The 14686-nt window shown below is 44.2% G+C and overlaps 2 protein-coding genes across 2 annotated transcripts; one reads left to right on the top strand and one right to left on the bottom strand.

Moving 5' to 3' along the window:
* The first annotated feature begins 310 nt into the window (after positions 1 to 310).
* Positions 311 to 8187, top strand: LOC106564559 (bestrophin-2-like). Its single transcript, XM_014130693.2, has 10 exons — positions 311 to 483; positions 1781 to 1952; positions 2068 to 2162; positions 2285 to 2518; positions 2906 to 3060; positions 3238 to 3315; positions 3433 to 3585; positions 3753 to 3833; positions 6592 to 6746; positions 6977 to 8187. The coding sequence occupies exons 2-10, from the start codon at positions 1801 to 1803 to the stop codon at positions 7869 to 7871; spliced, it is 1998 nt and encodes a 665-aa protein (XP_013986168.1). The 5' UTR covers positions 311 to 483; positions 1781 to 1800; the 3' UTR covers positions 7872 to 8187.
* Positions 8188 to 8342: 155 nt separating this feature from the next.
* LOC106564563 (protein Hook homolog 2-like) lies at positions 8343 to 9476 on the bottom strand. Its single transcript, XM_014130700.2, has 3 exons — positions 9220 to 9476; positions 9005 to 9076; positions 8343 to 8777 (listed from the first exon to the last, which is right to left on the bottom strand). The coding sequence occupies exons 1-3, from the start codon at positions 9271 to 9273 to the stop codon at positions 8619 to 8621; spliced, it is 285 nt and encodes a 94-aa protein (XP_013986175.1). The 5' UTR covers positions 9274 to 9476; the 3' UTR covers positions 8343 to 8618.
* Positions 9477 to 14686: the final 5210 nt, after the last annotated feature.

Genomic DNA, 14686 nt, shown 5'->3' with positions numbered 1-14686 from the left:
TGTCTCTCACTGTTCAAATAAACCTACTATTACAATTATAGACTGATCATTTCTTTGTAAGTGGGCAAACGTACAGAATCAGCAGGGGATCAAATACTTTTTTCCCTCTCTGTAAATATTACCGTACTGTTACATGGTTTAATAATTTTGTATCAGTGGCAGTCTATGACTATTTCCTGTTTTCCAATACTTTTTCTTCTGGTTTTTACGCACTTGCGTTTTTGACATTGTGTAGCTCTCGGCAGGCTGTCGCTTGTGGTCCATCACCGATTTAAATTGCACTGTGCAGAAGCTCGTTCTCCCAGTAGGGGGCATGTACTAACGAGCTCCGTCTCCCTCCCATTTTCGGGATTTGCCCCGGGGCGCTCTAACCACTGAACGCACCGCTGAGGCTCCAGCATCCAAGGATGACCCTCTTACTGCTGCCTTCTTTTACTGTATGATGTATCGGCTGAATGGGTTACCAACGCTGGACGTAGAATGGTTAGTAGAGAATATTAAAGTTGTACAGATGTATTAGGCTATGGAATATGTAAGGGCTTTGCCAGTGTGCAGCAATAATGCTAAGCGCGGAGATTGTTGAACCTGCAAACACCCCAAAGATCCACTCACTGCACAACAGTAGACTAGAGGTAATACCATTTGTTTCATATCTGTCCTAAATTTGTCCATCGAACTAAATATTTTCAGGGACTTTTACGCAAAGTCTAAATGTGTTGTGTTCTGGTGAGGTGTAGGTGGATGGGAAGGGAAAGCTCTGGAGACAATTCTGCAGTTGTCTGCTTAATGTTGTCGTCTGGACTCTCATAAGTATATTTGCATTGTACAAAATGTACATGTTAATATTTTCAAAATACTCAAATTTCATTTTATAAACATTGTACACCAATACACTAATCATTTGCTAATAAGTGCTAAATATTTATTTGAGTGTACTATCGCACTATTATACCCGAGGCATACTAATGAGGCAACAACGCCATTCCTGACATGACCGGACAGGTAACAAAATGAACCATAGCTAACTAGGCACATTAAACATAAAATACAAAAACGTCACATTTCACAACATACCTGCATGGAATGGATACAAATGCAAGGCAAACGTTAATGCTGCCGTCTAGACTGGCATACATAAGTATATTTGCCTAACAAAAGACAGTGCAGAATTCCCGTGAGAAAATCGTCAGAAAACTCGCGTGTCTGTACCTGAAAGAGACCCTCTCCCGCACCCAAAGCTAACCGTAGCTGGGCTAACCTTGCAAATTTGCAATCAAAGTTGCTCTCGAAAATTATCCCCATTCACGCTAATATAAATTCCTACTAACAGTAGTGCAACAACACTAAATCAATGATTATATCATTTTTGCTTTTTTTTTGTGTGCATTTGTTAACACGTGCATTCAAAAGACCCGGGCATACATAAACACATACCTCTTCTCATCACGCTTTGACCAAACTGAGGCGTAAACGCATGGTTTTCGTAGATGACATCACAACATCAACACAATTTAGAAAATAAATACAATCAAATAGTTCACTCTTGAAAGTAGTGTAATACATCTGAAAATAACCATAAAATAATTCATGAAAAATCAATATGAGGGATTTTCGGTGAAATACATAAAGTATATTTTACACCTGTTACATAAACATAACTGTATAGGTATGATTTGTGGAGGGTTAGACATGGGTTTTCTTTCCATTTCCCTTGATTAATATAAACAAAACTAACACAGTATATGTTTTCCGAGATAAAGTATTTTTTTTAATATGATAGAATAACTGATAGATGACATCATGACGGTCACCTACACCGCGCAAGTTGCCAATGCGCGCTTCTGCGGGTTCTCCAAACTGCTCCTAGCCTGGAGGGGGAGCATCTACAAGGTCTTATGGAAGGAGTTCCTTGCTTTCTTCGCCATGTACACTGCCATCAGTGTCACTTACAGGTATGAGAGCCTTTGGCTACCAAGTTTACATCATTATTTGAACTTTCCATTACTATTTGAAGATTTCAATTTGTTTTAATTGGTCCACATTATTATGTAACTTTTACCTCTTCAGATTCTTCCTCTTTGATGACCAGAAGAGGTATTTTGAAAAACTGGCAATTTACTGCAACCACTATGCCAGTCTCATCCCCATGTCGTTTGTGCTAGGTGGGCAATATTACTAAATCAATAACACAGATTCTATTAGAATATGCTTCTATTCTAATATTCTTCTATTCTATAAGGAAATACCATCATTCATTACAGAACCATTTGCTGCTGTTTTCCAGGTTTTTACGTGACACTGGTGGTGAACCGCTGGTGGAATCAGTACACCCGCATTCCATTACCTGACCGTCTGATGTGCGTGCTCTCCGGCGGGCTGCAGGGTGTGGACGAGCGCGGGCGGCTGCTGCGACGCACCATGATGCGCTATACAAGTCTGTCCGCGTTACTGATTTTGCGCTCGGTCAGCACCGCAGTCTTCAAACGCTTCCCGACCATGGACCACGTCATGGAAGCAGGTAAATGTGTCACTCAGATGCAGCTAAGAGATTGCCTTTGAGGAGATATTGCACTTTGCAGATTTTGCCTTCAAGGTCAAATTGCACTTTGCAGATTTTCAGAATTCAAACACAAGAAAGTAGCCTACAGTGTACATCTGGATACACCATACCACTTGCAGTTTTGTCCCACATCCTGTGTCTTCCAAACACATACCTATAGTTTATGTAGTGGTCTAGAGGAGGTGAGTCGGACTCACTCTCTGGTGATGAGGTAGCCCTGCCTGCAACTTTAATCAGTGTCACCCTCGGTCCAATTTCCTCTTGGCCTAATTAAGACATTGGGTTTCAAAGCAGGACATGGGGGTTCAGACCCCACCTGTGACAGATACACTCCCCTCTCCTCAGGGTTCATGACCAGGGAGGAGCGGAAGAAGTTTGAGAGCCTCAAGTCTCCCTATAACAAGTACTGGATGCCCTGTGTGTGGTTCACTAACCTGGCCGCCTTGGCCCGCTGTGAGGGCAGGATTAAGGACGACAGCACCCTCAAACTAGTGCTGGAGGTAGTCTACAATACAACACACATAAAGCGACATAGTGATAAACCACATTATGTCAATAGTTATATGACATGAATAAGCTATACCCGCACTCACATACTGACTGAACCTTACACAAAAGCAATACATTCAACAAAAACAATAACTTACATTTGTATGCTTGTCTGTTTATGTCGGCAGGAGCTCAATCATTTCAGAGGGAACTGCAGTATGCTTTTCCATTATGACATGATCAGTGTTCCCCTGGTCTACACTCAGGTTTGTGTGTGTTTGTGTATGTGCATGCAGGTGATTGTATGTGGAATCATTGTAGAATTTTGTCAGTCGGCATCACTCATTCTTTGTCCTATGTTCTCGTCTCCACCATCCCTATAGGTGGTGACTTTGGCCGTGTACAGTTTTTTCTTCGTGTGTCTGATAGGACGTCAGTTCCTGGACCCCACACAGGGTTACCTGGGTCATGACCTGGACCTGTACGTCCCCATCTTCACTCTGCTACAGTTCTTCTTCTACGCCGGCTGGCTCAAGGTCAGTGGAAATTCATTGTTGTGTTCTCTAGGTAGCAAATGAAAACCAGACTGGGGAGAGGCTACCAAAAACAAACATATTTTTTATTTATTTCCGTTGCAAAATGTTTTAAAACATTTTCTTTGCGTGCCCCAACGAACATGACCAATTTCTTTGATGTTTTTCAGGTAGCAGAGCAGTTGATCAACCCATTTGGACAGGACGATGATGACTTTGAGAACAACTGGCTGATAGACAGGAACTTCCAGGTTTATGTTGAATCACATGTATTGCTATCCTTCTCACAACCCCCCATTGTTATCTTAGATGTAATATATGCATGTATATGTAGTGGGGTAATACTTCATATATATGATATTATAAATATATCACATGCAACCCGTAGTAAGACTAAGCAATTAGCCCATGAAATAAATTAAATATAGATAGCAATATGCAAGACCATGGTTAAACCATGTGCTATCAAGTATTATGCGTTTAGCTGACTAAGATCAAGGAATGGTCATAAAAGCAAATATCAAAGCAAGTATAATTGAATAACTTTGTAAAATGAATGGATTCACATACAAGGCATAAATCTTAAGCTACAAGGCAATACTGACATATTAACAAAGCATTAGTCTAGGCATATAGATCCAGTGGTGTGAAAAGTACCCAATTGTCATACTTGACTAAAAGTAAAGATACCTTCATAGAGAATGACTCAAGTAAAAGTGAAAATCACCCAGTAAAATACTACTTGTGCAAAAGTCTAAAAGTATAAATAATTTAAAATTCCTTATATTAAGCAAACCAGACAGCTTCATTTTCTTGTTTGTTTTTTAATTTATGGATAGCCAGGGGCACACTCCAACACTCAGACATAATTTACAAACGAAGTATGTGTGTTTAGTAAGTCCACCAGATGGCAGTAGAGATGACCAGGGATCTTGATAAGTGTGTGAATTGCACCATTTTCCCATCCTGCTATATACAAGTTACCACAGAGACCATCCACTGAACAAAAATATGAACGCAACATGCAACAATTTCTAAGATTTTACTGAGTTAAAGTTCATAAAAGGAAATCCGTCAATTGAAATAAATTCATTAGGCCCTAATCTATGGATTTCACATGACTGAAAATACAGATATGCATCTGTTGCTCACAGATACCTTAAGAAAAAGGTAGGGATGTGGATCAGAAAGCCAGTCAGTATCTGGTGTGACCACCATTTACCTCATGCAGCACGACACATCTCCTTCTCATAGAGTTGATCAGGCTGTTGATTGAGTGTGTCCTGTGGAATGTTGTCCCACTCCTCTTCAATGGCTCTGCAAAGTTGCTGGGTATTGGTGGGACCTGGAATACGCTGTCGTACATGTCGATCCAGAGCATCCCAAGCATGCTCAATGGATGACATGTCTGGTGAGTATGCAGGCCATGGAAGAACTGGGGCATTTTCAGCTTCCAGGAATTGTGTACAGATCCTTGCGAAATGGGGCCGTGCATTACCATGCTGAAACATGAGGTGATGGCGGCGGATGAAGGGCACGACCATGGGCCTCAGGATCTCGTCACGGTATCTCTGTGCATTCAAATTGCCATTGATAAAATCCAATTGTGTTCATTGTCCGTAGCTTATGCCAGCCCATACCATAACCCCACTGCAACCATGGGGCACTCTGTTCACAACGTTGACATCAGCAAACTATTCGCCCACACGACGCTGCCCGGTACAGTTGAAACCGGGATTCATCCGTGAAGAGCACACTTCTCCAGCATGCCAGTGGCCATCGAAGGTGAGCATTTGCCCACTGAAGACTGCAGTCAGGGCAAGACCCTGGTGAGGACGACGAGCGCGCAGATGAGCTCCCCTGAGATGGTTTCTGACAGTTTGTGCAGAAATTATTTTGCTTGTGCAAACCATTGGAGGCTGCTGAGGGGAGGACAGCTCATAATAATGGCTGGAACGGAGCGAATGGAATGGCATCAAACACACCATTCCACCTATTCCGCTCCAGCCATTACCACGAGCCCGTCCTCCCCAATTATGGTGCCACCAACCTCCTGTGGTGCAAACCCACAGTTTCATCAGCTATCCGGGTGGCTGGTCTCAGACGATCCCACAGGTGAAAAAGACGGATGTGGAGGTCCTGGGCTGGCGTGGTTACACGTGATCTGCGGTTTTGAGGCCGGTTGGACGTACTGCCAAATTCTCTTAAACAACTTTGGAGTCTACTTATTGTAGAGAAATTAACATTAAATTCTCTGGCAACAGCTCTTGTGGACATTCCTGCAGTCAGCATGCCAATTGCATCTCCCTCAAAACTTAAGACATCTCTGGCATTGTGTTGTGTGACAGAACTGCACATTTTAGAGTGGTCAGCACAAGGTGCACCTGTGTAATGATCCTGCTGTTTAATCAGCTTCTTGATATGCCACACTCCAAGTCAGGTGGATGGATTATCTTGGAAAAGGTTAAATGCTCACTAACAGGGATGTAAACGAATTTGTGCACAACATTTGAGAGAAGTAAGCTTTCTATTCGTATGGAACATTTCTGGGATCTTTTATTTCAGCTCATGAAACATGGGACCAACACTTTGCATGTTGCATTTATATTTTTGTTCAATATACATACATATAGATAGCTTCAGAGTCCTCTTTAGGGTACAAGTTTCAGATAGATACGGATGGATGGATACTATAACATTATTATATCAGTCATTCAATAGTCCAGTATCCTCTGGATACTGTAACAGAGAGACACATTTTGGCCCCTCAGAGGGGAAGGGCTAGTTCTTTGTGCTTTCCTTGTGTTACTTGCCATTTGCTATGCAGCTCCAGGTGACAGAGAGCACATAAATTAGGGCCGAGCCTACACGTGTACATGAGTGGGATAAGTACTTTTGAAACATTCAAAGTGAGAGAAACAATGGTGGGGTGAAAGGAAACTTCAACAGAAGAGTTTCTTGGAACTTCCCTCATCTGAAACTGAAGAGGTAGTGTTTGTGTTTCCTCAGGTCTCCATGATGGCAGTTGATGAGATGTATGGGGATCTTCCCATCATGGAAAGAGACCGATATTGGAACGACTCTAACCCTCGTCCTCCCTACACTGCCGCAAGTCTATTCGGGCTGCGCAAACCCTCCTTCCAGGGCTCCACCTTCGACATGGCGTGAGTCTCTATTCTATTTTATTTTATTCTATTTTTGGGGCAAGTGTAATACATTTCTACAATACACTTCAAATATGTGTTCACCTTGTTACAAGCAAGGATATTCAGTATGTGTGTCTTACAAGTCCAAAGATGATTAGTTGTATGTTTCTAACGTTGCTAACACTTCTGTATGGCCCTAAGGGCATTATTCAAGTTGTAGTGATTTGAATTGTGTCTGTCCCCTCCAGGATTCCCAAAGAGGAGATGCACTTTGCGCCCCTGGCGGATATCACTGAGAACGTGGAGTCTGAGGGTGGGGGTCACCACCCCAACATGGCCCTGTTCAATCGGCTCCTCTTCACTGCCCCGTCCCCCACGGGGCTCATTGGAGGGGCGCTGCGCCGCACCTCCGCCCAGCTCCAAAGGTTCCGCCGTCCCTCCGGGATGTACCCGCCCTCATTCAGTGATGAAGAGGGTGAGGACGAGGATGATGAAGGTGGGAAGACTTTGGGGCCGTCTGGGGGGTCGCTGCCGTCTGTTTTGGGTAGGGATACTCAGAGTACCATATGTAGTTGTGGAGGGGTGTTTAATGCTAGGACCCCCCTCATGGAGGTACAGTTTGGGGTTGGGGTGGAGAGAGGTGGGGACGCCCTTCAAAGCCAGGAAGAGATTATGGAAGAAGAGGAGGAAGAAGAAGAGGATGAGGGGAATGCCCAGAAAAAGGCAGAGAAAGAGAAGATGGAGGAAGGGAACACTGAGGTGACAGGAGATATTCAAAGCCGCATGTCACTGCTCCCATCACCCCTCCAGCCTTCCAGAGACCCAGGCCAAACGTCCATCAGACAACCCCAGGATAAGACACCCAGACCAGCCTCGACAACCCCCTCCAGCCCCCTAGCCCCCAGCGTCATCCACCCCCGTCCCACAGCCTGCTCCACCCGAGACCTTTTCATCTCTGAACCAATCACAGAGCAGAGCACAGTGATCCCCACCATTCCTAAGCCGCCCATTGGTGGAGCCAAGATGTCTTTCCTCACCGTGCCGTCCTACAGCGCCCCACAGCGTCATAGGAGCGTCAGCATGGGGTCTGAGTCCCCAGCGGCTCCGAAACTACAAACCGCACCCTGTTCTAGCCAAAATTAGTGCACTACTTAGGGAATAGGATGCCATTTCAGATTCAGACTACGAGTAAGGGAGAACATGCACACTTCTGTCCAACTGGGACCAACACACTACACTGAAAAGCTAGGTCATATGTCACTGTAGTATGTTCATGAAAAATCACTGGTCCATAGATCATCTGCATGAAGTTCATTTTACGGAACAATCCACCCAGATGCTGCAAGGTTGGGCTGCAGCTTTCACTGTGTTCACCAATCTTACACTGTACATTTACTTTAGATGAATGATTTGTCACCTTGTTCCGTTGTTATGAATTATAATGAGGTAAATAAAAAGAAAAGACAAATCTTTCTTGTCATAGTTCCATTTCTGTTGCTATGAGACATAATAGCTTGTGATGACAGCAGATATGTGAGACAGTACAGTCAAATTAAATCTGGGGAAAATGAGCACTATACTGTAAGTCATGTTGATATTTTATTTGAAGCGCAAAAATGCATTGGCAACACATTGTAATAGTGATAATCCTTTACTGTCCTATCTATTCCTTTACTTTTAGATTCAAACTGAGATGGACAAAAAACAAACACCAATACCAGTTGGCCAGCAGGTGGCGCCAATGTTACATAAAATAGTTATTTTTTAACATCCAAGATTTTTTTAAACAGCCACAAAAATCCCAACAGCATCCTCTTCCAACGTTCCTTGTCCATCCAGTGTCAATCCCACCATCCTCAACAGAGGGACCTCTCCCTCCATCTCTCCCTCCTATCTGGGCTGTAGCTTGGGAGAGAGGCCCATGCCTCTCCTGCTCCTGGCCTGGGTGGACTGCCTCTGCTGGGCCAGGAAGGACTGGGCTTGGCCTGGAGGTCTGTAAGAGCCCTCAGACAGCCTCAGCTCCTGCTCCTGCTGCTGGAGAGTCACACACTGGAGGGGATGAATAAAAACTCATTTCTCATTCAAACAGTAGAGTCGGCTCAGGAGTGACATACATATGGTTTAACAATAACATTCACTCCTCACTTTTTTAACTTTCTGCATTTGAAATGAGACCCTATACCCTATATGGTGGACTAGTTTTGGGGTAATGCACTATATAGGGAATGGGTTACTATTTAGGACATAAACAACAGTAAACATTCTCACACACTCACCATACTGTACCAGTCTGTAATAGCGAGCTTTTCCTCTTGGTCTTGTCCGGACATGATCCTCTCATTAAGGTCCTGTTACATCAACAGATAGAGTAACATTAATATATTTTTTAGAGGCTATATAATTAAGAGCATTGGGTGGTGCATTAAAGATTTGCCACAGATGATGGCGTATGACAAACATAGTTCTGAAATCAGGCCAAATACTCACTTACTTCTTTGACAGCTGTCATGATGACGTCACAGGCAGTAGTCTCCTCTTCAGTCATCCTCGTCTAACTGTATCACAACGATGCCCACAAAACATCAGCACTCCAACCAAACCACCAAAATAGGGCCCCTAATTGACAACTAGCCAAACAGCAATATCTAGCCAGAGAAATTGTATCACATTAACAGTCAAATCAAATCAAATTGTATTGGTCACATACCCTCGTAAAATTGACTATCCGACCGATCCTCGACTTCGGCGATGTCATTTACAAAACAGCTTCCAATACTCTACTCAGCAAACTGGATGCAGTCTGTCACAGTGCCATCCATTTTGTCACCAAAGCCCCTTATACCACCCACCACTGTGACCTGTATGCTCTAGTCGGCTGGCCCTCGCTACGTATTCGTCACCAGACCCACTGGCTCCAGGTCATCTATAAGTCTATGCTAGATAAAGCTCTGCCTTATCTCAGCTCACTGGTCACGATAACAACACCCACCCGTAGCACGCGCTCCAGCAGGTATATCTCACTGGTCATCCCCAAAGCCAACACCCCCTTTGGCCGCCTTTCCTTCCAGTTCTCTGCTGCCAATGACTGGAACGAATTGCAAAAATCGCTGAAGTTGGAGACTTATATTTCCCTCTCTAACTTTAAACATTAGCTATCTGAGCAGCTAACCGATCGCTGCAGCTGTACATAGCCCATTTGTAAATAGCCCACCCAATCTACCTACCTCATCCCCATATTGTTTTTATTTACTTTTCTGCTCTTTTGCACACCAGTATTTCTACTTGCACATCATCATCTGCTCATCTATCACTCCAGTGTTAATTTGCTTAACTGTAATTACTTCGCTACTATGGCCTATTTATTGCCTTACCTCCTCACGCCATTTGCACACACAGTATATAGACTTTCTTTTTTTTATTTTGTGTTATTGACTGTATGTTTGTTTATTCCATGTGTAACTCTGTGTTGTTGTTTGTGTCGCACTGCTTTGCTTCATCTTGGCCAGGTCGCAGTTGTAAATGAGAACTTGTTCTCAACTGGCCTACCTGGTTAAATAAAGGTGAAATAAAAAAATAAAAAATAATAAAAAATGTTATAGCAGGTGTAGCAAAATGCTTGTGTTCCTCCAACAGGCCAACAATCAGCAACCCTTCTAACCAAACCACCTTCTAACCAAAATAATTAGTCGCGAATCTAAACACTGATCAACACACCGACCTAACAGCTGTCAAGCCACTGCCCAGCCTCTCTCTTCAACCAAACCACTTTCTAGACAAAATATAACCACAAAGCCAAACACTAATAAACATCCAGCCAGGCGCTGCACCTCTCTGCTCTCTCTTCAGCCCAGCCTGGTCTCATCCACATGGGGGGAGAGGCCCTGGCTGGTTTTGTTCAGGGTGAGAGACAATGGAGAGGTAGGCTTTAGTAGTCTGGCTCTTCCCTGTGGCCACATCTGCTTTACTGCTGATCTGGGCACATTCAATGTTGAACGTCCACATTCAGATGGTCACGGGGGGGATTTGTAGGTAAGCACCAGAAAGCAAGCATCCTGTTTAGATGGTGTACTTGTACATCAAGCTGCCTCATGCTACAGAAACAGGTGGTAGGCTCCTGCTATATGGGCTGTTCTGACACGGGAACAACCATTACTTATCCAAGACGTACCAGAAAGAAAGGCTGGGTAAAATATACAATCAAGTAACAGGTAATGAGTCTTGTATTATTGTAGCATTTACTATACGGGTACATGAATGATATATGGCCATATCAAAAATCACCAGAAATGTACAGGGAAATCTCTCAGTAGTTATGGCACACAAAGCCAAGGATTTGTTGATGGTAAGAAGTCTGTAGGCTGGCTACCCGGTCCCTAATCTCTCGTGGACAGACTACTTAACATTATTGAGGATGCGATCAAATGACTCAATATTTTAGTTCTAGGTTAACCTAGATTACCCTGTGCCCATGACAGGGTATGCAGATCAGTCATATCCTTGGTGAGAAAAAGGGGCCCCTCTGTTTGAATCAGCTTCCCCTGTCAGAATTCAATGTCATTGAAGAGAGAGAGAGAGAGAGAGAGAGAGACAGAGCGAGAGAGAGAGAGAGAGATAGAGATAGAGAGAGAGAGACAGAGAGAGACAGAGCGAGAGAGACAGAGAGAGAGAGAGAGAGAGAGAGAGAGAGAGAGAGAGAGAGAGCGAGAGAGAGAGATCGAGAGAGAGACAGAGAGACAGAGAGAGAGAGATAGAGAGAGAGAGACAGAGAGAGAGAGATAGAGATGAGAGAGAGAGAGAGAGAGAGAGAGAGACAGAGAGAGACAGAGAGAGACAGAGAGAGACAGAGAGAGACACAGAGAGAGAGAGAGAGCGAGAGAGAGACAGAGAGACAGAGAGAGAGAGATAGAGATAGAGAGAGAGAGACAGAGAGAGACAGAGCGAGAGAGATAGAGATAGAGAGAGAGAGAGAGACAGAGAGAGACAGAGAGAGAGACAGAGAGAGAGAGAGAGAGAGAGAGAGAGAGACAGAGAGAGAGAGAGAGCGAGAGAGAGATAGCGAGATAGAGAGAGAGAGACAGAGATAGAGAGATAGAGAGACAGATAGAGAGAGACAGAGAGACAGAGAGAGCGAGAGAGAGAGAGAGAGAGATAGAGAGATAGAGAGACAGATAGAGAGAGACAGAGAGACAGAGAGAGACAGAGAGAGACAGAGAGAGATGGGATGAAAATAAACTTAGACAGAGTTTCTTGGAACTCCATGGTCTCATCTGAATCTGTTTATTCTCTTAGGAGAGAGAAACACAAGGGTGTGTGTGTGTGCGTGCGTGTGTGTGTGTGTGTGTGTGTGTGTGTGTGTGTGTGTGTGTGTGTGTGTGTGTGTGTGTGTGTGTGTGTGTGTGTGAAAACACTCCAAAAAACGCACACCATCAATTCCTGTCAGCTTAGAAGAGGAGTGAACATCTGTTGCGAAACCTTCCTCCCACAGAAAGAGCTACTGACTTTAGCCTTGATAGAAGGTAGGAGACATTGTGGACAGTGGTAGTCATACGCTGAATAACAGAACAACAAACATCACTCTCTCTGCTGCTATTAAACAAATCATTATTAACGCTAGCATCAGCACATTTTGATATTAAATATTGTGTTAGTTTACCCTACAGTTTTGTCTACTTCCAATATGTAGCCTGATTCAGCATCAAACTGGCAAGATCAGGATGGTCCAACGAGGCTAGTCTATCTGTTTCAAATGTTTTCTCTGCTACTCTCAGCATTAGAACAAACTGAACATTGCATTATCTTACACTACAGTTTTATCAGGTATCCGTTTGTCAGTTGTTTTTGGTATTGCTGCTCTGGTTTACGGTAAAATGAGCAGTGCTGTGAGCTGACACTAGAGGGCAAAGTTGGACTAATAATAATAATAACAACAATTTTTATTGTGCTTTTCAATTCAAGTAACAAAGTGCTTCATATCATAAAATAATCAAATAAAAGTACTAACAAAGAAACAAAGACAGGAGGAAGTAACATTTAAAAGATAGCTAATTAAAGTCATAGATAGCTAATAAAAAGATTTCTCATTAATATCATACAAATAATACTAACTTGAACTAGGATACAGTACTTCAATAACAGGTACAGTGAGTGATACTGTACTCCAGTCAAGCCTGAAACTATCATCAAACACTCATACTACTGTACAAACAGTGGCAAAATATGATCCACCATTTTGAGTAACGCCAGCTTACTCCACTAGTGTTCCACTTGTGTCTGAGACAGTCAAATGTAAAAGAGCATAATAGATTGGATAGACTTACAATCTAATCCATCTGAGTTGTTATTTACTATAGAAACAGATTTGCACACAACAACCGAGCTGTTTACCTAGCTAGCTCAGAACGTGCAGAACACACGTACACACTAAGGCCCGCGCCACAGATATCACCCTGTTCCCTATAGAGTGCACTACCTTTGACCCGTCCCAATAGGGAATAGGGTGCCATTTGGGATGTAGACTAACTCTGTCCCCACATAAATACACTTCAGCACCCTCTGGAGAGTGAGCAAATACTCCCTTGACTTCATGCCGGTCTCCGTGCCAGTCTCCATGCCAGTTTCCATGCCAGTCCTGTGTTTGCTGTACCAATCTGCCAGCCCATGTCTGTCACTGCTCCAGTAGGCACACCTGTGTGTGTGTGCATGTAGATGTGTGTGTGTGTGGGCGTGTATGTCCTGCCATCTGGGCACTCCCTACCTCACACTCACCCTACTTCCTGTCTCACACACCCTACCCAGCCTTCTCCAGGAACAGCCAGTACAGGGCTGCAGGACCTGTCTGTCTGGTTATGTGGACAAACAAAGTCAGTCAGTGGTCTACACACAGGGACATACTGTATCTACAGTAGATAGACAGATGGGGAGAGACCGTGACTGAAACCAAGACAGAGACCAAGACAGAGACCAAGACAGAGACATAGATCAAGACAGAGACCAAGACAGAGACAGAGACAGAGACCAAGACAGAGACAGAGACCAAGACAGAGACCAAGACAGAGACCAAGAAGACAGAGACAGAGACAGAGACAGAGACCAAGACAGAAACAGAGACCAAGACAGAAACAGAGACCAAGACAGAGACACAAGACAGAGACAGAGACAGAGACAGAGACCAAGACAGAGACAGAGACAGAGACAGAGACCAAGACAGAGACCGAGACCGAGACCGAGACAGAGACAGAGACAGAGACCAAGACAGAGACCAAGACAGAGACATAGACCCAGACAGAGACCAAGACAGAGACATAGACCCAGACATAGACCAAGACAGAGACCAAGACAGAGACCAAGACCAAGACAGGGACCAAGACAGAGACCAAGACAGAGACATAGACCAAGACAGAGACCAAGACAGAGACCAAGACAGAGGCATAGACCCAGACAGAGACCAAGACAGAGACATTGACCCAGACATAGACCAAGACAGAGACCAAGACAGAGACAGAGACCCAGACCGAGACCGAGGCCCAGACCAAGACAAAGACCCAGACAAAGACCAAGACAGAGACCAAGACAGAGACATAGACCCAGACCAAGACAGAGACCAAGACAGAGACATAGACAGAGACCAAGATAGAGACCAAGACAGAGACTGAGACCCAGACAGAGACCGAGACAGAGACCAAGACAGAGACAGAGACCAAGACAGCGACCAAGATCGAGACAGAGACCAAGACAGAGACCTAGACCAAGACAGAGACCAAGACAGAGACCAAGACAGAGACCTAGACAGAGACCAAGACAGAGACCAAGACAGAGACCTAGACCAGACAGAGACCTAGACCAAGACAGAGACCAAGACCAAGCGACCAAGACCAAGACCGAGACAGAGACCGAGACAGAGACCAAGACAGAGACCTAGACCAAGACAGAGACCAAGACAGAGACCAAGACAGAGACCT

Source organism: Salmo salar, chromosome ssa12 (genome assembly GCF_905237065.1).
Source record: "Salmo salar chromosome ssa12, Ssal_v3.1, whole genome shotgun sequence".
NCBI classification, from domain to species: domain Eukaryota; kingdom Metazoa; phylum Chordata; class Actinopteri; order Salmoniformes; family Salmonidae; genus Salmo; species Salmo salar.
Note: the sequence above shows the minus strand (reverse complement) of the source record. Positions and strands in the feature narration are given on the sequence as shown.